The sequence below is a fragment of the Paroedura picta genome, chromosome 7 (assembly GCF_049243985.1).
Source record: "Paroedura picta isolate Pp20150507F chromosome 7, Ppicta_v3.0, whole genome shotgun sequence".
Lineage (NCBI taxonomy): Eukaryota > Metazoa > Chordata > Lepidosauria > Squamata > Gekkonidae > Paroedura > Paroedura picta.
In genome coordinates, this window is record NC_135375.1 from 88,403,264 (window position 1) to 88,429,804 (window position 26,541).

General features: G+C 42.8%; 1 protein-coding gene across 1 annotated transcript; it reads left to right on the top strand.

Moving 5' to 3' along the window:
- Positions 1 to 26,442, top strand: HSDL2 (hydroxysteroid dehydrogenase like 2). The gene is made up of 11 exons (XM_077345313.1): positions 1 to 220; positions 4,525 to 4,688; positions 7,054 to 7,152; positions 7,317 to 7,431; positions 15,316 to 15,419; positions 17,067 to 17,165; positions 19,256 to 19,450; positions 20,230 to 20,301; positions 21,321 to 21,542; positions 23,372 to 23,500; positions 25,083 to 26,442. Exons 1-11 carry the CDS (start codon positions 204 to 206, stop codon positions 25,193 to 25,195), a joined length of 1,329 nt encoding a protein of 442 aa, XP_077201428.1. The 5' UTR covers positions 1 to 203; the 3' UTR covers positions 25,196 to 26,442.
- Positions 26,443 to 26,541: the final 99 nt, after the last annotated feature.

A 26,541-nucleotide genomic window follows, 5' to 3' on the forward strand; every position in this document is an offset into this window, starting at 1 on the left:
CCATTGGCTACCGGGTCCCCCGAGGGCGGGGCTGAGCGGAGCGGCGGCTGACGCGCGGCGATTGTTGAGCCCTTTGCCCCGGTGCGCGATTCCGAGCGAGGGGCTGGGATCGGAGCGGCCTCGGAGGGCCTCGAGACGCCGTCCCGCCCGGGCCTGAGCCCCGCTGCCGCCCTCCTTCCCTCCCCGCCCCTTCGGCCTCGGCCATGCTGCCCAACACAGGGTAAGCCTCGGGGGCGAGCGGCGCTTTCCCTCCCGGGGGCCGGGCTTTTCAGCCGGGGCACGCGTGCAGGACTCCGAGCGGGCAGCAGGGGCTTCCGCGGCTTCGGGACTGGCGGGAGAGGGGCAGCGGCTCGTGGGCTGAACTAGGGCCCGAGTCCACACACACACACGCCCGCCCACCTACCTACTTGGTATATTAGCCTAACCTAGTCCTGGTGTTGCTTCAGCACGCAAAGTCAGTGGCCAAAGAGAACCGTGTTGAGGAAAGGGGCCCCCAGACGTGGTGCTCGCGGTCTGCCTTTTGCACCCCGCTGTGTACGCCTGGGCGTCGTGTCAGCGGAATGCGCTGTAATAGGAAAGGCAGCAGTGAGTCTCCCCTTATTCCCCTGGGGTCCAATTCAAAGAACGGATGAAGAGGTTATGGACTGGTAGCAGACCCAGGGATCTCTTCAGAGGTTGCACGTACTTAAGCGGGGTGGGGGGAGAGACGTGCACTAGTCAAGCCAACTTGCTGGTGGTGTGAAGTGCAGTTCAGGGTGCAGCTGACTTATAGTAAGCCAGCCCTTTTAAATCTTTTTACTATGGGGAACCCCCTGAAACATTCTTCAGGTTTCTAGAACCCTCAGAAGTGGTGGGATCCTGCAGATTATGGTTGGAAAGCATAGTTGTGGACATGCCCATCCAGGGCCACTCCCCACCCCGTACAGGCCCATCACTGGCCATTTTGGGAGGGGGGGAGGCGGGTTGACAACCACATATGGTCATATCACCTGATAAAAGTTTAACAAATATATTTATGAATTAACTCCCCCCTTTTCTTTTGGGAAACCCTTCCTGGGCTGGTTGAGAAAGTCAGCTGCAAGCTGTGGCTGCCGCGGTTAGCTGCAGTCTGGAGCCACACAGGGTTTTGTGCTGCCTATTTTAAAATTACAGCTATTACATTCTGTTCGGGATGTGAACTGCTCCATTCAGTAGGGTGGGGAATAGGGAGACCATTGCCTATAGTGACCACTTATGGTGACCCACCCTGTAGGCTTTTCAAGGCAAGAGACCTTCCGATGTGGTTTGTCATTGCCTGCCTCTGCAGAGCTATCCTGCGCTTCCTTGGTGGTCTCCCAATCCAAATGCCAACCCTGCTTAGGTTTTTTGATATGAAGGGCATGAACACTTCCTCTGAGCTTACACCTGGAATAAAACTTTGTTGGTCTTAAAAGGTGCCTGGAATCTATCAGACAACCTGATAGTACAACTTTGTGCAGCAAATTGATTGTTTTGTATTTCAGCATTCCACCCCTTGCACCCAGGGGCACTTCCCTGCCATCTTCTATCAGCCTCCCCACAAACAACCCAACAGCAGGGATCTGCTGAGAATCTGCTTTATTTGTACAAGTCTTGCACAAAGGCAAATTCTCAAGCTTAACTAATAGCCACAATCCAGACATGAGTTCAGTCACTACACATCACCTCCGCTGCCTTCGGCCAATATCACAAGAGTATTCTGAGATTTTCTACCAGCCCCCTCAGCCACCGCACCCTCCAAGCCTGGAGGCAGCAAAACCCACACTTTTGCACGTAATTCAGCCTGCCACATTTCTGGTCATCTTCCTGGTCCTAAGGAGGAGCTGATCCCTCCCGATTACTGAAACCTCAGACCTGTCAGCCAGTATTTCCCCCCTGTTCTCTTTCTGGGGCCTTTATTCACTTCATCTCAATCACATCCTAGCAGCCCTTCCCCTCCGAGGAGGCCCTTCCACCCCTTTGGGAGACCACTACACTGAGGGAGGGTTTGATTCCATATGACACCAATGCTGGCTGACTTTGCTCCTGCTTGTTGTTTAGTTACCCACCCCCCAGGGGCTTGCCTTGTCCTTCCTGTTTCTGCCTTGTCCTGCTCTGTTTTCTGTACCACTACCCCTCTCTGGGTTATACCTTTGCATTCCCCCCATTCTCCCTCAGGGTACACCCCCCTTTCGTTATGGTGTTTATCTAGTCCTGTGCAGATAACCTATCCACTTGTTGATTTACCGTGCAGAGAAGGAGAGAAGGCATGACTGAGTTGCCCATTAAAAGCCCATATAGGAAGGGCCCAGGAATGTGGCCCCATGCTCTTGTCGGTGATATTTCTGAATTCCAGTGACCACAGGACATAGGCATGCAGGCAGGGACTTCTGTATATTCACAGCATGCAGATGACTTGTTAGTGTACCTTGGTGGGGGCAGTGTGCTTGTATTTACTGTCCACCCCCATGTGGTGTGTTAGCCTGTGGATGGTTCATCTACTCAGGGCTTCTGAATATGGCCAATAAAATCTATTGGCAGAGGAAGTAAAATCGAGCACATCCTTGGTTTTCCAAAACATTGTGGCTCCAATTTGGTAAAAACCCTTTAGGACATTGCTACTTTATATTGATGTAACAGTTAACAATGAGGTTTTAACCACATTATATTTAAGTGGGTTTGAGCTAAAGGAAATGAGTGTAAGTAACGAACTGGATCAATACTGGGGTCATTACAGGGCTCAGGTGTCACCTACTATAAACGGGGTAGATAAATTCAGGTGGGTAGCCATGTTGGTCTGAAGCAATAGAACAATGTTTGAGTCCAGTGGCACCTTTAAGACTAACAAAGTTTAATTCTAAGCTTTCATGTGTATGCACACTTCATAGATACATATCATCAGGTAGACGTTGGACTCTACTTTGCTGACTTTTCATGGATCACCTACCACATAGAATCATAAGAGTTGGAAGGGACCTCATGGGTCATCTAGTCCAACCCCGTGCACTACGCAGGACACTCACATCCCAATCCCTCATCTACTATAACCTGCCACCTCTTTGCCTTCACAGAATCAGCCTCTCCGTCAAATGGCTATCCAGCCTCTGTTTAAAAATTTCCAATGATGCCTGCTGAGGTTCTTGTAAAGAATGCTAGATGTGTGCTTAGGTTCCATGAGGCGCTTCCTATTTCTTCAAGTGAGAATGCTTCTGTAGAATAACTGTCCTGAGTTTGTGCTGCTGTCTTGTAAACTTCACACACATCACTGAGCCACTGGGATTCTTTTTTGTGTGTGTTTTTTTCAGCCTATTTGTGCTATAAACAACAAGCCTTAATGCAGTTTCCTTTTGTGGTTTGTTGTTGTCGCTTTAAAGTCATTGGATTGAATACAAAAAAAAAAATCCATCCATTAGGTGAAAGACTTCCTGCAAGTGTCTCACTTAGGGGAAACAGACTCTTCGGATTGTCCCATGCATGTCAGATTTTTTTTTGTAGTATATTATTCTTGACTGTGACATCTTTTGATTCCATTATCTGGTTAGTATGGTACTTCTTGCAGCAATAGCGTGATGATGAATACTACTTACTACATTCTCTGCTTATAAAGGCGGTTCAATGAAGAAAGTTCCCTGGAGTTCATTTGTGGATGATTAAAGCAAACCCCTCAGCTTTATATCAGAATTAATGTGAGACATTGAAGTTAGTGTGTATCTGAGACCTGGGCTCTGCAGAGGATCAAAACGGACACTTTTCTATGTGGTCTCTATTAGGATCTATAGCTAGTTACAGTTTATGTTTTCTTAGATATATCTGTAGTAGACATTCATCCATTTTATGCTGGAATGAATTTTGTTGATCTTTAAGATGCCACTGTACTTCTGTTTAGCAAACATGGCTACCCTTCTGGAATTATTATCAGATGTTGCAGTTCAGGGATGCTGCTTCTGGAGGCGGTCCTGTGTGTGACAGGCTGCATTGAGACACAATTGAAACTTTTTCTTTTTATACAAAAGTGAAAGAAATCAATGGGTGACCTGTGGTTTTGAAGATTAAAGAAAGTAAATGTAGACCTACTTACAATTTAAATATGCTGGAAGTTATATATATAATAACGTGGAAGGTATAGTTTGTGGTTTATAATTAACAACGTGGTGTGATGGAGAAGTTAAAGAGAAATAAAGTAATAATAACAATAGCAATAAGAATGTAGTCTTACAGCGTAATGTAAGTGATGTAGGATGCCTGTTTTTTATGTTTTGGGTTTTTACATTTTTTTCTACTTTTTGTTTTTATAATCTTCATTTTTGTGGAGCAATCAAAAACAATTGTACTGCATGGAACATATGCAACAACAGTGTATGCAAAATGGAGCAAATAGGATTAAAAATAAACCCCTTACATAGCAGTCACGCTCGGGGTTTTCTAGTTGTACTATTAAGACAGTTTTTAGACTAGAGAGCTGCTCAACTAACTTTTCAAGTGGTTAACGAAATGATCTCCTCACTCCCAATTGTGTTTGTTGCTTAGGAAGTTGAAAGGGTGCACTCTTTTTATCACGGGTGCAAGCCGTGGCATTGGAAAAGCAATCGCCTTGAAGGCGGCTAAAGATGGCGCAAACATTGTGATAGCTGCCAAGACAGGAGTGCCGCATCGCACACTCCCAGGAACCATCTACACTGCTGCGGAAGAAAGTAAGGATGACGGGCACTTGGGTGGTACAGCTACTGATTTCCATGATGCTCTGACTTCCAGATAATTTGGAGCTTTATTGTTGCATAGCTTTTCTTGGTGCTGATTTACCTGGACTCTCTTTCCACTGGTTCATATCTACCCATCTATCTTTTTCCACCCTTCTACTTGAATCAGGATGCAATAAGAGCTCTGTGCCCCATTGTACAGTGATGAGATGGGAAAGAAGCCAATTTTAATAACATGCTCATGGGCAATTTTGTGCTCTATGTGAGCAAGGCATAAACGTTAGACTGGAAACCTGCAAGCAGGGTTCTTTAGCTGGTTTGGTGTAGTGCTAGTTTGGTGTAGTGGTTAGGAGTGTGGACTTCTAATCTGGCATGCCAGGTTCAATTCTGTGCTCCCCCACGTGCAACCAGCTGGTTGAACTTGGGCTTGCCACGGCACTGATAAAACTGTTCTGACCAGGCAGTGATATCAGCGCTCTTTCAGCCTCACCCACCCCACAGGGTGTCTGTTGAGGGGAGAGGAAAGGGAAGGAGACTGTAAGCCACTTTGAGCCTCCTTCAGGTAGGGAAAAGCGGCATATAAGAACCAATTCTTCTTCTTCTTCTCCTCTTCCTCCTCCTCTTCTTCTTCTTCTTCTTCCTCTTCTTCTTCTTCCTCTTCTGGGTCTAAACAAAAGGCGTGCTCTGCCCTCCATTTTAAGACTCAAAATGGCCCGTATAAGATCATTCATTTCTATTTTCATAACAGCTTTTTAAGACAGGTAAGCCCGAGTAAGTGGCTTGAATGAGTGAATTTAAAATCTCCCAGGTTTCATGGTCACAAGCTGACAACCTCAATCTTTTAGGGGCAAGAGGGAACTTAAGCCATTTAAAACAACAGATGTGAGTATTTTGAAAGCTGCTCAAATGTCCTCCTAATCAAAGGAAATTTGAAGCCAGAAGGGGTCCCCCCCATGGGGTGGGGAGTGCATGGTTGTATCCTGCCATTCCCTGACAGTGTTGGCAGTTGTAAGTTAGAGAGAGAGCACTCTCGACTGAACCTGGATCTAGGAATGGCTGTGTAGATGAAGTCCTCTTTATAAGTCTCCAGAATATAGGCAAAAACAATGAAGAGTTTGGGAGCTGGACATCCGTTCCTGCATCCTTTTATTAATATTTGGCTACAAGATGAGTATGTCGTATGTACATTAATATACAATGACAGAAAACAAAAATAGAGTCCAATAGCACCTTTAAGATGAACAAAGATTTATTCAAGGTGTGAGCTCACGCCTTGAATAAATCTTTGTTGGTCTTAAAGGTGCTATTGGACTTTATTTTTGTTGTGCTTCTATTTGTTGACCAACATGGCTACCCATTTGAATCTAGACCATAGAGGGTAATCTCTCCTAGGGTTGGTGACTAATGTAGAGAATGCCACAATCCTTGAATAGAGGCCTACTGGTATATATGCTGTGAGAAGTTTCAATGACCCTTTTCCCCAAATTAAACTTCTATTAAAGGGACAGGACGGTTTTCTCCAGGCCTGTTGGCAGCCCTTAATCTTTGATGTGTAAATGTTTTATGGCCCGAATCATGGCAGCTGTGTAACTAGTTCTGCAAGCTCCAGGGAATGCTGTGTAGGCGGTTGTTGTTTGAGAAATACAAGTACAGCGTGTCTGAGGGAGTCTGGGAAGCCATGTGGGAGGTTGGCTGTTAAGGTTTCTAAAAAACCCTGAAAAATCCCACTGGACATTCTCTAACCTTTGCGTGCACCTAAAGCAGCTCTTGGGCTCTTTGCCTCTGCCTTTGTTAGGGGCTGTGGTTTAGTAAGGCTTTTGTTCTGCAAGGAGGCGTTGGTGTAAAGCAGGGAAGGTTATTGGTACTTTAGGCAAGGACATGGTAGCTTTACTGAGAAGCAACTCTCTTGAATTATTCTAGCACCGTCAGTGCATTTGTACAATGGAGTACTTGTAAGAATGTAAGCCAAAAGAAAAAAGTCATATGCCTTCCCTAAGGACTTTATAATCTAAGACCCCTCTTTTGGATCATGCTCTACATTGGTTTGTTTGTTTTTTTAAGTTCCCGGATAGTTCTGTTGAATTATTATGGGCTTGGATAAAATAGTTGTGTAATATTTGTGGATGTGGCTTGCCAGTGGGGTGTCATGGTCAGAGTGGGAGACCCAGGTTCAGATCCCCACTCTGCCATGGAAACTGCATGGGGTGACCTCAAGTCACACTCTCTCAGCCCCAGCCTGTCTCAGGGTTGTGCTGAGAATAAAATGGAGGAGAGGAGAATAATGTAAGTCACTTTGTGCCATTGTTGGGGAAAAGGTGGAGTACAAGTGGGGAAAACAAACACATTTTCTCTTTTCCAGTTGAAGCAGCAGGAGGAAAGGCGTTACCCTGTATTGTCAATGTCAGAGAAGAAGAGCAAATAGTTGATGCTGTGAATAAGGCTGTCCAGACATACGGAGGTAGGGCCTAACCTCTGTTCTGCTGAATATGTTGCACATATTTATCATTATCATTAATAGAACGTAACTAACCAACAAAACAGCTAGGTTAAGTGTGCTTCTGCCCATGTGGTCTTTAAATGCTGATTTTTTCCCTCCCAAATGCTGGATTGTTTTAAAACCAGGGATAGATGTTCTTGTGAACAATGCAAGCGCAATCTCCTTGACTGGCACGCTGGACACGCCGACGAAAAAAGTGGACCTCATGATGAGCGCCAACACGAGAGGGACCTATCTTACGTAAGTGCTTACGGGTAAATAGAGATACATTTTAATGTTTTCTAATTATCAGGTCTAGGCGGAGGGGAACAAATCAGCTCTGGGTTTGGTTTTGCCTGTTAGACAGGCAGATGATTGTGGAAGTGGACGAGGGGAGTACAGAGCCCTGCCTAGAACTCTCTAGTTCTTAAGTCTGTTGCAAGTAAGCCATGCTTGCTTCCCCTGCTTGAGGGTAGAAGTGAACCAAACTTCTAGTGCTCTGTGCATGTCCTGTGCTTAGATAATCATAGCCAGATGTCTTCTAGAGCCTCTGCTTTAAGAATTCATAACCTTTACCAAAGGCTGTATCATGTTTGCTTTTCTTCTTTAGCGTTCTTCTGCCAGTTTCTGGGTTAGATCCTTCCTTGATTTCTGCAAATAGGTGGCAGCTCAAATGACACCCCCCTCTCCATGCAGCTGCTGAGGTACAGAGGAACCTAGGAATGGGGGGCGGGTGGGTGAGAAAATAGGAGATCCTGTGGAAGAGAGGGGATTGGTGAAAAATCACCCTCCCCTGATGTCCATACAGAAATCTAGGCAGAACTGAGTTTCGATTTCTTTAGAATGCGCACAGAAAATTCATTTCTGGCTAGATCCTGTATTGTGGGCACAAATGGAAGCTTGTGCTGTTGCATCTCAAAATGGTATCTTGTGCAAGTAAAAAAAGTAGACAGTATTTGTAAACAGACGTATCAGCCCTTTCAGAAAAAGAAACAAAATCACGCAATACCTTTTGTTCAAACCAAACGAAAGGGTGCGAAGGTTTATGCAAGCTTTCGAGTCCTATAGCACCCTTCATCAGCCAGAAGTTACCAAACTTTAAAGAATGAAGGGGGGTGGGGAAGCAAAATTTCTTGGTCCAAGTCAAGCTGTGGACCCTCAGTCACTTGCATTTACAACTAGGAACCCAAGCCTCTGGAAGTGCCAGGTGGGCAATACCTGCCAAGTGCATGATCTGATGGACTACTGTTATTTTCTCTTGTACATTCATTTTTGGTCTGTTTAATTCCCCAGGGTCATAACATATCTGTGCTCCCACAGGCAAGAATGGGGCGGGGGGTGGGGGGGGGGGAAACGACTGGCTTGATTCTCAGTGTCTGCATTGAACAGGGCCAGGGAGCATGTGGGCCACATTGTATCAATGGCCCCTCACCCTTACCCCTGTGAAACTGAATGGTAGTGATTTGTTTGTAGAGAGAAAGGCAAAGCCCTGCACTTCAAAACTTCTTATTGATAAGTAGTTGGGACTGAGTTCCCAAACCCATGGGCTGTTTTAGAGTTTTCTCATAAATTCTAGAATTTCCTTTGCTCGGACAAATCTTTTCATTTTTATAACATGTTTGCAGAGAGGCCTCTCTCTTCTGAAATGTTGCATCGAAACAGTTATCAGCTACCTCTTGGCATCTTCTTACACTTTTCATTTGGCTGTGTCCATGATGATGAATTATTGCTTAAATGCACAGCAAGCAGGAAGCCCAGATGCTTGGAATATAGATTTCCTGAATCTGCCCAAGTTTTAAAATATGCCTTTTATAGATCTCAACATGTGCTACTTTTATTTATGTTATTTTATTTTTGCCAAATGTTTGAGGAAGCTCCTTCCATATTCTCAAGAAAATCGAGCCACTTCAACTATGTGGAAAAAATTTCAAAATAAATGGTAAATGTCTTTTGCAGTCTCCCCCCCACACACACGATCCATTGTAACAGAATTAAAGTGCATTTGTTTCACAGACTTTTTAAAAAGGCAAATGCAACAGTAAATACGATAAGACAATGAATTAGACTTCAAGAAAAGTGAAATAAATAGAAACATATGTAAAAATATGTTTAAAAAAACCACAGGTGCTTCCATAAGAGGCAGAGAAATTGACACAATATTTGTAAATGATACAAGTTATGGGCCAGAGATCTAGGAAAGGCAACCAACTTGATCAAGGAGTTGGAACGTCTTCCTGATAAGAAGAGACTAAAGAGTTTGGTGTTTTTCATTTGAGAAAAGAATGGCTCACAGGGTGAACTGTAGAAGTGTATAAAGTTATGCATTACCTAAGAAAAAATGAATACAGGAGATCTTGTCCTCATGCTACCAAAATATGAGAATTGTAGGGACAGACAAAAGGAATAGCTTTTTCACGCAATGCACAAGGAGCTGTAATGGGATATCATGGTGACCAAAGCCCTAGATGTCTTTAAATATGGATGGTCTGACTCTAGGTTTGGGCTGAAGTTCAGGGTGGTTCATGGTTCCTTCAGTAGGGCTTGCACTAGGGGGAAGAACCTCAGAAAAGGGGGGGGGGGAGGTTTCTTCACTCTCTTGCTCCTACCAGTAACCTCTTCCTAGTTGCCTTTGGTGAGGCCTGCCCTCCATCCCTACTTCTCCCATTGTGCACCCTTTAAAGCAGTGTTCCCCAACCCTCGAGCCCTCGGTACCAAGCCGCAGCGGGTGGGAGGGAGGGGCGGGTGCCACTGGGCCGAATTGCTCAAGCCTAGGGGAGAGGGAGGCCTAGGGACCGGGGGCGGGGAAGAGGGAGAGTGGTGCTTGCGGCACAGTGCTTGCCAGCGGGCGCAGGCACGGAGCTGCTGCGCCTGCGTGCTTGCGCCCATGCCTCCCCCCCCCCCGCAATATGGAGCTCGCCAGCGGGCTTTTAAACAAAGGCATTTGAGGGCCAGATGTCACAAAACTCTAATATAAATATTTTGTCTTCTTTTGTTTTGAACAGTGATACAGATCTGTTGAGATCTGGCATAACAACAGATGGGAACCAAAGAAGCAGAAAGACCTCTGCTAGCTCTACTTGTGCTGACTTTAGTGTTGTACGTAATTTCCCCAGCAATGAGAAAATCCCACACTTTCCCAAACCCATTGAAAGGTGGGAGGATTTCCCCCTTTTTGTCAACTGTATCTTAGCTGCCGGCAGGAAATAAGAAATAAGGACAGATTGTGAGTTGGCCACCAGCCCATCTATAGCACAATGTGGGCTGGATCGGAAGAAAGGGGGACTGTAGTGCTGGTGATAAGGTCCAGTGTGCTAAGCCGGTATAAGTGGGGCCACTGGATGCTCAGCAGAGGAAGCATTTTTCTCGGTAGTGACAGCTGCATGCTGGAGTAAAGCTGAACACAGGCTAATATCTGTAATCCCCCATTGGTAGTGTAGTTGCAGACTGAAAGCGATGGCGAGAAGAGAAATGCCTCCCCCAGGAGTCCTTTGCTGCTGTTGTGTGCCTGTCAGTTCAGAATTTCGGAGGCATCCTGTACTTAGCACTATTTTCTGTTTGTTTCCCTCTAACTGTGCTTTTTTATATAGCTGAGCCCTAGTGGTGCATTCCCTTCAAGTCTGCAGGAAATGTCTTTGTTCTTGAGTTTAAGTTGTTGCCCTAAAAGTTTCCTTTATAAGACCATGTGTAAGGCCACAGTTCTCATGCGGGCATCCTCAAAAGAGGAGTATAGCAATTGTTAGGAAGACATTCCCATTCCTGTGACCTCTTTTGAACCCAGTAGATTTTGAAATGCTTCTGACTTTTTTCTGTCCTGTGTTGGGCCCCATGGAAGTGACAACGCAAAAAACAATACCTTTGTCATAGCACATCTAGTTCCTTTCTCCAGTCAGACGTTCTTATAGTGCCTCAGGCTTGGGGGCAGGGCTGATCTCTTTCTCTTAACTCTGGCTAGAGTTTACTCAGTTACTGCCCATCTGTATCTCGAATGACCGGGAGACTTAATGATTCATCAGGTCTTCACAGTCATTTTTGGACTATTCAGGTAACCAATGGCAGCCATCTTCTTGAGGCCCTCATTCATTCTGTGAGCCTGTGTGGCCCTGATAACCTTTCTTGTGGCCTGTCCTCCCAGCATTAGGGCAAAATTGGTGGACAGTTCACACTTGCCATCTTCCTTCACTGCTGTGGTCCCATGTATGGGAGCCCTATAGACTGGCTAAGAAAGTGGATTCTTTCTATATGATTGGTACCCACCTCTCCCTCCCTTAACCATTTGGGCTGAGCCATTGGGTGGCCTTGGAGTGTTGACAGCCAAGCTGTTTGTTGTGGATTAAATGGTTTTTGCTTTATCGGACAAGGTCCGACTACAGCCTAATTTGTGAGCCTTGTCTATATGCCCTACTTGGTTTATAGCGATTGGAGTTATCTTCTGTAGTCTTATATTTGATGTTTATTACCTAGCATAAATCTTCAGATAGGAGAGAGGTAGGGGGAAATGGAATCTAGCTATGGGATCCTTTCCTGGGAGTAAGCTTTCTTGAACAGACCTGGGTAACACTTTGAGTAGGTCTGCTTAGGAATGTTCTCTGAATGGAGCAAAGAAAAGGACAGATTAGATTAAATGTCCAAAATACCAGAGCTGCACTTTTTAGGTAGGAAGCTAAACATTTCTCCTTAATCAGACCTTTGAACTGTAAAGAGTTGCTGGCTTTGAATTGTATTGTTTCCAGTAACTCAAATTATTTGCTTACTGAAATGACAGTATTGTAATAGTACATTTAATGATACTGTCACTTCATTGTTTTGACCTTTTTGTGCATACTAAGAAATGAGGCAGTCTCCCTGTACACCTGTGTGCATAGACGGGTTGTACATATATGCATCTACGTGTGTACCAAGTCTACATTATGAAATACTTGGTACAAGTGTGGAATCACTGCAAAGGAACCCCAAAAGAATGTGAAAGTACATGTCCCCTGGCAAAGCTGTACTCAAAACGCCAAGAGGTTGTTCAATTATTAAAGATTCTTTTCCTTCTGCACCATTTGTTTCTTCCTTGTTCTGCTATGGTGTGCCCCCCTTTATCATTGGACTCACTACAAGTGGAAATGTTTCAGATGTAGGAGAAAGTGAACATGTAAAGTGATTTGAAACTTTCTGTGCCTTCTGAGGAAAGGCAAAGAAAAATTAGATATTCCTACCCCCTAAGGAAATATGGTTGTTTCGTTGGATTTGCAGAGATGTTGTGTTCTCAGTCACTTCTGTCTTATGGAAACCCTATGAATTAATGACCTCCAAAACATCTTACAGTTTTCAGCATTGCTCCGGTCTTGCAAACTGAGGGCCATGGCTTCCATTGGGAGTAAATTAATCTTCTGTTGGGAGATCTTTTCCTGCTGCCTTCAACTTTTCCAAACAATAATGTTTTTCACGACCAAAGAATGATGGCCTCAGTTTAGTCATTTTAGCTTCTAGGGACAGAATCACAGAATCATAGAGTTGGAAAGGGCCATCTATTCCAACCCCCTGCTCTATGCAGGATCAGCCCAAAGCATTCTAAAGCATCCAAGAAAAGTGTGTATCCAACCTTTGCTTGAAGACTGCCAGTGAGGGGGAACTCACCACCTCCTTAGGCAGCCTATTCCATTGCTGAACTACTCTGACTGTGAAAAATTTTTCCTGATATTTAGCCTATATCGTTGTACTTGAAGTTTAAACCCATTACTGCGCGTCCTTTCCTCTGCAGCCAACAGAAACAGCATCCTGCCCTCCTCCAAGTGACAACCTTTCAAATACTTAAAGAGGGCTATCATGTCCCCTCTCAACCTCCTTTTCTCCAGGCTGAACATTCCCAAGTCCCTCAACCTATCTTCATAGGGCTTGGTCCCTTGGCCCCAGATCATCCTCGTCGCTCTCCTCTGTACCCTTTCAATTTTATCCACATCCTTCTTGAAGTGGCTCAATTTGATCTAGATGTACATGTACTCTAAATTTCTATTACTGTTGGGATATACTTTAAGAGTGCCTTTTTGGGTAGCTGTTACAAGAAAATTTTGAAATAACGAGGAGTCTGTATTACTACATAGCGGCTGCTTTCAAAAACTGATACAGTACTAATGGAAACTCCATTCTATGAGGAAGTGTATCGGCCATTTGAGAAGAATAATGGTATTATATTTGAGACATGAGAGTCCAGTCTGGTCATCTAATGTAGCTATTAAGGAAATGTTTTAAGAAATGTTGTTTCAGTGATCCTGCACTCCATTTAAATTATTTTTTTAAATGTTTGCTACTGTATCACAGAAGCGTCAGTGGTATCAAATGAGTAATAGAGTTTTTACATACGTGTTAAGGATGTGACATTATTGAAGATTATAAAAAAGGTCCTTTGTTATGAAACAAGTTAGAAACTAAATCTCCTTCTCAGTGATTGATTTGTTGATTAGTATCTGAGATGACATTCAAAAGAAGTGTACAGTACAGTCCTAAACGGAGTTATACTCTTCCATGCCTCTCAAAATCAATGGATTAAAAGGGTATAACTCTGTTTAGGATTGCCACAATAGAGGTTATTCACAGGCAGTCTGAAAGAAAATGGTGCAAAACAAGAAACTGTTGGAGGAATATTAGGGTAGGACTGATTCAGACAGTTTCTGCATTAAGTCTTCAGTTAATTGCTCTCTAGAATACCATTGTGCCCAGTGAAATGCTGCAGTTGATAGGTAACCATTAATGTTGTGGCTTAGAAATAGCAGGGGCAATGGAAGGCAAATTAGGCAGAGAAACTGGCCTTCTGTGTTTGTGCATCAGTCCAAGGATTTTTGTATTTACATTTGCTTAATATCTTGCTTACAGGGCAGACATTCGTAAGGCACTTATCTGATTATGGTAGTTTGAAAACCTTTATAATTTGGTATGTTAGGTTTTATCAACCGTAACTTGATTTACCTTTGTAGACTGGTTCAAAATCTAACTCAGGTTCCACTCAAGTAACTATCAGCCATTCATTTATTTTTTGCCAGATAGCTTGTCTCTGATCACATGGGTTGGAAATTGAGTGTGTCTGTGGGTGGAAGAGGGTGGGGAGGGGGAGAGGTTAACTTTAAAAAACCCTTATTTGTAATAAATAAATAAATAAATAAATTCAGACATAAGACACATAGAATCCATCCAGCCTTAAGACTTCCAAAGTCCCACTCGTTTCTCTGGGGCATACATAAATCTCCCTGTTCAAACTGGCTTAGAAGTTGCTTGGGTTTGGCTGGCTTGTGATTTTATCTTTATGTATAATAATAATGTACCAAGTCTATTTTCTTTTTTGGTTGTTTGCTTTTTAAGATTGCAGGTCATTCTTGGAGTGTAGGGTTTCAGTTTAATTTTAAAACATGGGGAAGGAAGATGCTGAATACAGTCTTTGTGACGTTAATATATCATGTGTTATACGATATTAATATTTACTTAGTTGGGGAAATTATGGAACGGCGGTAGAATTACATTAGGGAAATTATGGAACAACCGTAGAGTAGTCAGAAAAGAGCCTCATGCCATGCTTGTCAGTGACATTTGGCACTATTTCCCCATTAATGGCTGATGGGGAGTGTTTATGGTGGATCTCACTCGCTACATATAAAATTAGTTTCCTATAGCTTCTGAATGTGCAAATTAAGATGCGTATGACCTGAATGCGTAATATATTATTCTTTCTAACTCTCTTCTATGAGACTGTTTCTCCCAATTATTGAGCGATAGCTGCTGTTCTGTATTGGGCCTGTCTAAAGTAAACTACCCCCAAGAGAGCCATTTGGCTCTGAAACATCAGTCCATTTAACAGAGGTACAACATATCTCTAGGAATATGACCTGAAATGTACATGATCAGGTAGGCAGTCTAAAGGTCTGCAAAATGATCTTGGAACTCTCGGTGCCATAAAATTATTGGTGTTAATTTGAATGCTGGGTGCATGGGAGCTCTCTGGGAGTCTTGCTTTGGTCTTTCTGAGTTTTCTAAAGCTAGAAAACAATAGAACTAAATAAAATTTTACCAGTGGTAAAGGATGGATGCAGAAGGAGGAGGGGGAAAATGCTTTCTGACTAGAGATTTTGTCAGTAGTAGTGAGACTAAATATCCACTTTTTAATATTTCCAGATCTAAAATATGCCTGCCTTACTTGAGGAAGAGTAAGATCGGTCATATTCTTAATATCAGCCCACCAATAAACTTGAATCCTGTCTGGTTTAGAAATCACTGTGGTAAGCACATTTTTTGAAGTGTTCGCATAGAGAGATACCCCCAAATTCAAGACAGATGTAAAGGTTGGTTCTTCCCCTCTCTTGTTTCTTTCTTTTTGGCATTTTCACAGCCTGAAAATTGATACAGCCCCCTCTCTCAGAATTGTTGCATGTACTCAGCTCCTCTCCGGTTTCATACCAAAGGCCAAGAGCCAATATGGTGTAGTGGTTAAGAGCTGTGACCTCTAATCTGGAGAACTCTGTTTGATATCCCTACTCCTCCACATGCAGCTAGCTGATGGACCTTGGGCCAGTCACAGTTCTGTCCAAGCTCTCTTAGCCCAGCCTACCTCACAAGGTGTCTTGTGGGGAGAGGAAGGGAAGGTGATTGTAAGTTGCTTTGAGACTCCTTCAGGACCCGATTCTTATTCTTCAAAGTAGGACGAATGTGAAATTGCCAATGCAGAGTATTATTAGCCCAGTTTGGCTAAACTAATCAGTATTAGGGAGCTAAGCCACGGACAGTACTTAGATGGGTGACTGCCCAGGAAGACTGAGGCGATTGGTTACATATAGGAGACACTGGCAGACCACTTCTGCTCAGTCATGCCTGGAGCCCCTTATGAATGGGGTCACTGTGAGTCAGTTGTAATTTGATGGCACATTCTTCTCCTTTTGTGTCCTAGGAGAGCAACGATATGATCAAACTGTGTTTGCACTGTTTTTGATTGCACTGAATTTCTGTTACAGGGGAAATGAATCTGGCCATTGAAGCTAGTGTGAGGGAGTGGTTATTGTGGGACTAGAATTGAGGAAGCATGGATCCATGCTTCACTTTAAAGCACACTGTGGGCGGCCACACTCTCTCAGGCTAACATAACTCCATAGGGTGTTGTGACAATAAAATAGAGGGGGGAGAGCCAGGTACATCACACTGAGCACCTTGTTGTATAGAAATTAAACCAGCTCAAATGCCACTGTTGTTCTCCATCAGATCTCTCTCTTGGCACTTTGACACACACACATTCATGCACATGTACACATGCACTTTCAATCCTCAGGTGTATGTGAGCCAGGCACTCTTGTTCAGTGGAGCCTGCTTATGCAGAAGTCCCCATTCTCTCCCTTTGATGGAAATGCGGTGCATTTTGTGGAGGGTCCTGCTCAGCTATTCTTTGAGCTTTGTTGTAGTAGCAAGCAGCCATTCCTTCCTCCTCTGCAAGCAGAGGAACCAGGACATTTGGCCATGTGCTGTGGATGAAGGCTGAGGAGGAACTCGTGCAAGTGCCCTTGACAGGAAGGCGTGGTGTGGGTTGGAATTCACCAGTCTGAACTCTGACCGAGCTTCCAGATGAATCTTGTGTGCCAGAAGCTTGGCAGTTCCTTTCCCTGGTGTCAGGGCTCTTGTGCAACATGAGTGCAATGATCTCATCACCCTGGGAGAGAATTAATCTCTAGTTCTAACAGTCAGTTAATAAAATGCAGATCCCGTGCAGGGAGAAACACACCCTGGCCCTTCGTTCTTCCCACACTGGCCTGCTTTCTCATGCAGGAATTTGCACAATGTTTTGTACGTAGTAGAAAACAAACCAAAGATCTACAAATTATGAACTGTGATGACGATGATGGATTTTAGCTGGCTAACTCTGTCTTTATATCTTGTTCTAGCCTATACTATTTCTAAATACGGAATGTCCATGTGTGTACTTGGAATGGCAGAAGAATTTCGAGGAGAAGTCGCGGTTAATGCTTTGTGGCCTCAAACAGGTGTGCATTCTTTTTTTAAAAGTATATATTGCTTGACTTCAACATCTGACGAGATCGGGCTAGCCTGGGTTGTTCAGGTCAGGGTGTGCTTGTTCCCCCTCCCCCTCCTCCCCCCCATTCATCCCTGATCTGGATAGCCCAGGCTATAATATTGGTCTTGGAAGCTAAGCAGGGTCAGCCCTAGCAAATATTTGGATAGGAGACCTTGAAAGAGTACCACAGTCATGATGTGGAGGCAGGCAATGGCAAGACAACTCTGAACCTCTTGCCTTGAAAGCCATACAGGGTTGCCATAAGTCATCTGTGACTTAGCACCAGTACCACACACACACACACACACACACATTTCTGTTTTGATGTGTTCAGTCCAAGTGGCTTATTCCTACTCATTCTTCAGAAGTAATCTGCTTTCACTTGAACGGTATGCAAAATGGGGTTTTATGTATTAGGCAGCACATCCCTCTCTGTTTACTAGGGGGAAAGCCCCACTGAGTTAAATGGCCTTGCAAGTAAGGGTATGTAGGATTGTTGTCTTAAGATTCCTAGAGTGATAGCCTTGAAACCATGCACACTTCTGCAACCCGTTTGCTGGCTTAATACTTTACAATGAACATAGCATCTACATTCCATTCTGTTAATTTAGATGCTTTGTTTTGTTTGGTTATCGGATTAATGACAAAAGGAGCCAGACTGATTGTTCTGACCTTAGGCTTTCTCCTAAACATCATTTTTTCTGCCACTGATTTGCAGAATCTTCCTGTCCTATCCTTGTTATTTTCCCATTAGCCTTATATGTGTCTAAAAAACAAGCCGAACGATACTTGCCTTTGCCCCACTTTCACAATCCCAGATGGGCACTTCTTCCCGGAAGCTTCATCCCTTTCTCATTCTTACAAAACGGATGCAAAAACTGCTTGTGAGGTCTTCTTTCGGGTTTGGAACTGCTGTTCACAGTCACATGCATGGTCTTTTTTACTATCACGTTTTATTTATCCCTCATAAGCATTACTGGACAAATAATCTAAAATTATTGAAACTCAGGTGACAAGTATCCTGTTGTTCAGAGGACCCTAGTATGGTGCCCACAGAGACCATTCCTTGCGTCCTCCAAGTGTTTTTAGGAAATGAGCAGGGTCACATGGGGATTTTGCCCAGCAAGAATGTTGATTAGCCACTGAAGATTTTATTGACTGTGCAGATTCTTTAGAAATGTTGTTTTGGTAGGAGGTGCCGGCACCTCACAAGAATCTTCTCTGTGTGACTGAAGGTAAGGTGTGGCAGCTGTTTTGTGTTTGGCTGTGCCTCTCCTGGTGGCCATGTGGTAGCTGCACCCATCACACTCTGCCAGAATTCTGGAGGTGCTTGCAGGCTCAGAAAGATTGGGAACTTCTGCTCTAGGTGGTCCAAGATGACAGACTGAACATTTTTCCTTTGTATGTACCTTCCTTGAAGGGTCTTTTCCACGTATGACACGGAGTGAATCCAGATGTGCCCTTATAAACCCCCAAGAGCACTGCAATCCATGATCAACATCTGCTCAGGGTCCATGGCTCAAAGGAGGTGAAATTTGGCCTTTTGGGCCCTGTCCCCAGCCTGGTGGAATGTGCTCCCAGGAGAGATCAGGGCCCTCTGTGGGACCTAAATCAGTTTTGCAGGGCTTGTATGACGGGACTATGCTTATGGTCAAGACCTAAAGCTGGCTTTATTGCCAGAGGAGGAGAACAATTAGAAGATTAGCTCCTTACTAAACAACCCCTCTCTGAGAATTTTAATTGGGGGCATTCAGGAATGTAATGTTTTAGTTGTATGTAATCTATATGTTATTACTTACCCTGAGTGTTACGGAAGGATGAGTTAAAAAATAAAATTTATTATTATATTTTATTATTAATTGTATTCTTTATGAGTCCACCGTAACATTTTAAGGCGGACTCATAAAGCATAAAGTAAGAAGTGGTTGTAGGATGCGCCTTTTGCAAAAAAGGGGATGCTAAGTTTGTAGGACTATTGCATATCTGCAGGGTAAGGAAAGACAGGATTTAAAACAACATTGCTAACAAATGACTTTCTTCCCTTCCTTTCTCTTTCAGCTATATACACTTCTGCTATGGATATGCTGGGAGGGGCTGGTGTGGAGAAACAGTGCAGAAAAACTGATATTCTTGCAGATGCTGCATATTGCATTTTAACAAAACCTAAAAACTTCACTGGAAATTTTGTTATTGATGAAAATTTGCTGAGAGAAGAAGGCGTGAAGAATTTTGATGCATATGCAGTTGCACCAGGTAATTGACATTCATCTGTCTTGCCCAAGGAGGTAGGACTGTATGAAGCCAGTGGGATTGCAGAACTACAAATCAGCACTCCCCCTATCCTGCCTTCCTCCGCTGCCAGTCAGAATAGACAGCATTGACCTTGATGATCCAGAGGGCAGCTTCTTGTGTGGGAATATGGTAATACGCAAAATGCACAGAAAGCAAGTTCTACTGAGGCAAAATTAAACTGACAAGGAATTCTACTGCTAAAGGCAACTTTCCTTTGATGCATGTGCTTCTCTGCCTGTGCATTCTCCCTTGTACCAAAGAAGCATGTATGTATCCAAAACAAACAGCATCATTTTCAGGCACTCCTCTGAAACATCCCATACTTGAGGATGGTTCCCGCCCCCATTAGTTGGTGTATATTATATATGCTTCAGACAAAACATCATCTGCATCATGCAGTCAATCAATATAGTTGGTTGTCTTATTGAGTGTCCTTTCAAAGGGAAACTACAAGTTGCTGTTGCAGAAAATAATGGTGTTAGCTCAAATGTCTCCTAGGTAATGTGTGGCTATTGCATATATGGTCCAGTTTTGTTTTCTAGATGAATGTTCATAGATGTTTAAAGTGCACGTACGCATATGGAGCCAACGTAATCCATCTGCTACAAGAATCAGTCCATATAATATGTGTTCCCTGCAGCAGTTGTCCATGTTAGCAGCTTAAATCTCTCATTACCCTGACTAACCACATAGTCTGATTTTGCTGTATGAAATTTTGCCACCTTATTCTGTATTTTTAGGTCACCCATTGCTACCAGATTTCTTTTTAGATGTGGATCCTGAGACACTAGCGATGAAAATGGAAGCGCATGGTGAGAAATGATGTGGTTAGCTGAGCATTCCCTGAGGATATTGAAATGTGCAGTAAATCTCTCTCCTCTTGAACTTCATCACTTTCAAACATCTGGCAGCAGCTCACTGATTGCTCATTTCCCCCAACATCATTATATTTGGGGCTGGGTTTTGTTGCCATCTCAGCCTCTTGGTTAGGAAATAACCTTTGAAGTAGAAAATGGGGAATATATTGGTGGGGAGGGTTGTAAATTACAGGACATTGTTCTAAAAGTACAGGTTTCCAAAAACCGGTATTTATATTTCCACACAAAATTGCTGCTAAAATTGCATAATTTGAGTTGACCATCTGAGTGCTGTTGGAATTGGTGACACTCTCTAAAACTTCGGCAATTTTGGCGGAACTTCTTGTTGTCTAATCAATTCCATGAAAAGCAATGGGGGCTGCACCAAGGCAAAATGAAGAGAAAGCAACACATGATGCAAAAGGAATAATTGCTATGTGTTTCGCGTTTAGCTTCATTGGGGGGAATGTCCTTTTAGATTCCTTTTCAATTCCTTTCTGTTATTCAACTATTAAAGATCCCTTGGAGCCATTTGTTTCTTTCTCTTCATAATCAATTCCATGCCCAGCAATGAGCACATTAATTTTAAAATCATAGACTCATAGAGTTAGAAGGGGCCATACAAGCCATCTAGTCCAACCCCCTGCTCAATGCAGGATCAGCCTTGTTGCTTTGTATAAAAGCACAGAAACCTATCGTGGAGGAAGGGGAAAGGTTCCAGTCTCAAATTATATAGAGCCTGCAGCTTCTGAGACAATCCGTTTCCTAAACAGTTTTCCAGACCTTTGGCCCTTTCTTTTGTTCCACATGTCTTACTGAAATCAAATTTGCATTTCGGAATAAATGTGGTTCCTTGTAGCTAAGGGGTGGAATGGGGAACAGGTTTCTCAGAGAGCAAGGGGATCAATTAGGGGCATGGTGTTGCAAAAACTGAGCAAGTATCAACTCCTCTTGGGTCGATATTGGTCCTCCAGGGGCTTCTCCAGCATTCAGAGAAGGAAGGAAGCAAGACTTATCCAAGCACGAAGGTCCTGACAAAACTAAAGCCGAAGGTCCTGAAAGAGGGAAACATCACGTGCACTTTGCAGCTGAGAACTCGGGGAGCCCTGTGGTGGAAACATTTAAGATCATCAAAGGAGCAATCAACGAAGAAGTTGTAAAGTCAGTCCAAGGCGTTTATCAGTTTGAATTATCTGGTAAGAGCATTTTCTTTTGACTGTGTCTTGCTGAGATTTTGTTGTGTCTGTGATTCCTACCTAGTTCTGACTTCCCAAACCATAAGGAGCTTTATTTTGTTGATCAAATATACAAAGGATATATTTTGTTTCAGAAACTCTCTACTGAAGAGAAATATATTCTGCTTATTCCCAGAATGACTGCCTCTCTTGGGATGTAGTTCAGGCCTCCCCTGGTCATCCGAGTTACATCAGGAAGTGGGAGGGGATGCTTTGGGATGCCCTGGAAGCACAATTGCGGATGAACCCAATAATGGAGAGAGCAATCTGCAGCTTGTTGTATCTTGTGCTATTTGAGTACATATTTTAGAATTTGAACCAGCCAAGAAATAAGAAAAAAATAAGTTGAAAAAAAAAGCATAATTTTTTGTTTTAGTATATAAAAGAAAATGTATCATGTGGACAGAAACTCTTGTGATCACAAAAGGAGTAGCAGCATATGTGAATACAGAGTTAAGCTTTATGACCTGGACTATACTGAATTCTTATGTCACATGTTACAAAATATTAATTTTGGTCAGAATTAGCTACGTTTAAATTATAGGTATATCCTTGCAGTTATGGTTTATATCACTGGTATATGCTGGAATGGGAGGAAAGGTGGCATGGTGCAGCCTGATCTCGGAAGCTAAGCAGGGTCAGCCCTGGCTAGTACTTGGTTAACACACCAAGGAAAGTGCTGCAGAAGGAAATGGCAAACCACCTCTGCTTCTCACGTGCCTTGAAAGCCTCTTGTTTGGGTCACCATAAATCAACTGTAACAGGATGACGCTTTACATACAGACACTGGAATTATTTTGCAATGCTGTGGATTGTCTTACATTAAAATCTTCATATTATACATTTTGTCCAGTGCAATCTTGTCTTAGAAAACATTTCACTCCATCCAAATAAGAAGCTATTTCACAGGAGGTGTTTTGCCCCCTTTCCCCTCCCTTTTGTTTTTGCTTTTCCCTCCTGGTCCCCCCCCCCAGACCTTCACATTTGTATCCTTAGCTGAGAACTTATTGGGGACTCTTAACTCAGTCATTATCTCCTAGCATCAGTTCCTATATCAGTAAGAAGAAAATACTGACCTATTTTGGCAGGTTTAACAGTTGCATACATTCTCCCTGAAGCATGCTTTAATGTTTGGGAAAAGTATGAAATGCAAACTGTATATTACCTGGTAAGACTTTTGAGGCTGCAAGACTGTGCACACTTACTTGGGAGTAAGTATGGCTGAACAGGACAAAATTAGACTCTTGTAGCATCTTAAGAAACTAATAAGATTTTGCAGGATATAATGAGTCAAAATTCTCTTCATCTTATATCTGACAAGGTGAGCTTTAATTCACAAATGCTTATGCCTTGAAAAATGCTATTTGTCTCTTAAGGTACTACTAGACTCAAGTTTTATTCTGAAAATGCAGATTAACATGTCTGAAACTAGGGGGAAAGTAGAATTGAAATCCACAGTGTAATCATTAGAAGGAGAGAACCCTGCCCCCAAGAAATTAAATCAATCCAGGAACCATTGAGTCTAACTGAAGTAGAACACGCACAAATGTTTAGTCAAATCTGTATCTTGTGTTGACCCCACCTAGTAGTAATCCATAGTGTTAGCATTGGTCAATAGATCCTTTTGGAGTTAAGTATAAGAATCACTCTTTAACATTGCCTTCTTGGAACTGTCTTATGGCTACTGCAGTGTTTAACTTTAAAATCTCCTGACCATCACACCTGTAAATAATAATTAAAAAATCTGCCTCACTTTTTATAAATGGTCCATTGTTTGCCTCTTGCTTTAGGTGAAGAAGGAGGAACGTGGTACATTGACCTAAAAAACAAAGGGGGCAGTACAGGAAGTGGAGAGCCACCCGGGAAAGTTGATGTAATCATGAGCATGTCCAGTAGTGACTTTGTGAAAATGTTTTCAGGTGGGTACTAGAGAAGTCTGCCTTGGTTTAGGCAGAATTTATCAGTTCTGTTGTCTTGTTACTAACAGGTCTTAACGGTTGTTGGCACCTGCATTCTAGGTAGGGTATTAGACATGTGTATTGTCTTTTATTTCTTTGTTGGATAGCTATCACCTTGACACACTACAATGTTGATACTCACTTAACTTTTATCCACTTACTTACCTGTCTACTAGAAAAATGTATATCCTGCTTTCCTATCATAAATATGACCTTTCTTTGTTAGAGAAGCAGCACAGGCAAAACAATAACGAGATTATTAAAAAAAAAAAAGAATTAAGCTAAAACCAAAGCTTTAGGACAACATTAAACAAAAATTAGATTGAAGCAGCAAGATTGTTGAAACACAGTAGCAGGACCATCCTTAGCAGAATTAAGGCGCGTCTACATCCTTTGAGGAAAACTTGGAAAGCTATTTACAACCACACTAAGTGAAGCCCAGATAGAATGCATTCCACAAGTTAGAGAAAAAAGACTGCCATATCTAAAAGAAGGCCTGAGTGGCTAACAACAGAAGTCAAGGAAGCTATAAAAAGTAAAACAGCTTATTTTACAAAGTGAAAGGTCTTCCCCAATAATTTGAACAGGAAGAAAATCTACACCGGGGGTGGGTGGGGGCGCAAGCAGTTTCAGACAGAACTGGTTATACAAGCAGTCTCAGATTAGTTTTATCCATGAGTCACAGTATGCTTCAGTGTATTTTGCCAGCAACCAGCCCTTTGCTGACTCCAGACACTGATTCAAGGTTTCTGTAGCTCCCTAGAATCAGATGGCTGAGAGAGGGATGAGGATAATCTATGCACAGGGGGCATTGCACACTGGATGCAACAGCATCATGTGCCCCTTGGATCATTCTCTGAGTCCTGAGCTCTGCAGTGGATTAATCTTGTCTTCAGAATAAATTGTGCAGATAGTCTAATTTGTAAGGATTTTCAGTGCATACTATGCTGAAATTTAAATGCTTTGGTTATAAATTCATTAGTGCATTGTCAGCTTTTACAAAAAAAAAAGGTCTATAAATGACTTTAGTCAACACTGCAGCTTGTTGAGGAGGAATGGCTGGCTGTTTGATGTTAATTGGGGCTCTTAGGTTTTCTTTGTCTGACTGCATTGTTTCACAAAGATCTCAGCATCTGATCTCCTCAGGGGCTTCCTACTTGACTCCATTCTACCATTTTCCTAAGCAAGTAATCACTGAACGAAAAAGAACTGGCAGATGTTTAATTATTAAGTATACCAACAATGTATTCTTGAGTAGATTCAAATGGGTAGCCCTGTTGGTCTGAAGTAGCACAATAAAATCAGAGTCCAGTAGCACCTTTAAGACCATAATAAATCAATCAATGAATAAATCTTTGTTGGTCTTAAAGGTGCTACTGGATTCTGATTTTCTTGAGTAGAGAAACCCTAATTTAAAACCATTGATTTCAGTAGGCTTAAGCAGGAATGGTGGCATAGGATTGCATGGTAAAGTTTTTGCTTGCTTGTTTGTTTTTGTTATGCTGCCTGTTTTAATAGCTTTTTCTCCCCCTGCTTCTTTCAGGCAAGCTAAAGCCAACCATGGCTTTCATGTCTGGAAAACTGACTATCAAGGGTGACATGGCCTTAGCGATCAAGCTGGAAAAACTCATGGGCCAGTTCAATGCCAAACTCTGATAACATTAAAAGGCGGGGATAGGGGCATGGTTTTGTGTGTCACGTTGACCTTTCAATAAATGTGCAACACTTTTCTGAGGAAGGTGCTAATGTTTGCTTTTGTTTAACACATTATGATTTATTTCATAATTTTCATGATTTCCTCAATTGAATGAGATTTGTGGAATAGATTGAACCAGTCCTAAATTGATTTTCTTGGAATCAAATTGTATTTTTGTAAAATGGAACTGATTCCCAAGGGATTGGTTGTAGGATCAGTGTTGGCCATGTTGATTCCTCTGATGAATCCTTCCGGTAATGTCAACCTTGTTTAGGCTAAAGGAAGATGCCATTTCCCTCTTTCTGCCCTGTTTCTGTCATCTTTCTAAATGTTCAGATTCACTTGAAGTGGCTGCACCTGAGTGCATTTTTTCTCTCTGCATTGGCAGAGTTGCTGTAAACTAGTTCTTCAATTGAAGAAAGCTCCGGTCTTGCTCGGTTGGTTTTTTGCTTCAGGCATTGGGAACCAGCATGGAGTGGGAGCCATAATGGTGTAGTGGTTAAGAGCAGCGGGCTCTGATCTGGGTTTGATTCCCCACTCCACACAGAGCCTGCTGAGTGACCTTGGGCCAGTCACAGTTCTCTGAGAGCTCTTTCAGCCCTACCCTACCTCACCAGGCAACTGTACTGAGGAGAGGAAAGGTAGACGTCTGCAAGCCACTTTGAGACTCCTCAGGGTAGAGAAAAGCAGGGTGTAAAAACCAACCCTTCTTCTACCCCCTGGGTGGAAATCATGGGTGTGCACAGTAACAATTTTCTCAGAACTCTCTTAGTCCCACCCACATCACAAGGGGCCTGTTTTGAAGAGAGAAAGGGAGGGTGATTGTTATCCACTTTGAGACTCCTTAAGACTCTTTTTATATCCTGAAGAGCCTGTTGACTTCAGTATAATGGTGCCATCCTTCAGTGGCCACTGAATTACCTCAAAGGTGCCTTTGACTTTTGCTTCCAGTACTGGGGCTTTGGGGGTTTGTGTGCCTTTTAAATATTTTAAAGTGTTTTCTACATCTGTTTCAATTACACAGTCTCTCCCCTCTCCCCCTTTAAGGAATTCTAAATTCAGAGGTTTTAAGCAGGGAAGAAACTAGCAATTTGCCTTAATTTTTAAACCTTTAATTCTCATATTGTTCAATAACTTTGCTGCTATGAAAACTCAAGTTACTACCAAAATGTCATAAAGTTAGTTGAAATAAAATGTATTGTTTCTGTGTCTGTCTGCTTTCTTGTAGTGCTTTAGAATTAAGGTGTTTGTTTCCAGTTTGCTGGTGAATGCAGAGAAGACTATGATATTGCAAGGTTCTGTATTC

Excerpts from the sequence above, each read along its gene's own strand:
- HSDL2 (XM_077345313.1), top strand. Across the intron at positions 20,302-21,320 it reads GATGAAAATGGAAGCGCATG|GGGCTTCTCCAGCATTCAGA; the intron begins GTGAGAAATGAT and ends TTGGTCCTCCAG. Across the intron at positions 23,501-25,082 it reads CTTTGTGAAAATGTTTTCAG|GCAAGCTAAAGCCAACCATG; the intron begins GTGGGTACTAGA and ends TGCTTCTTTCAG.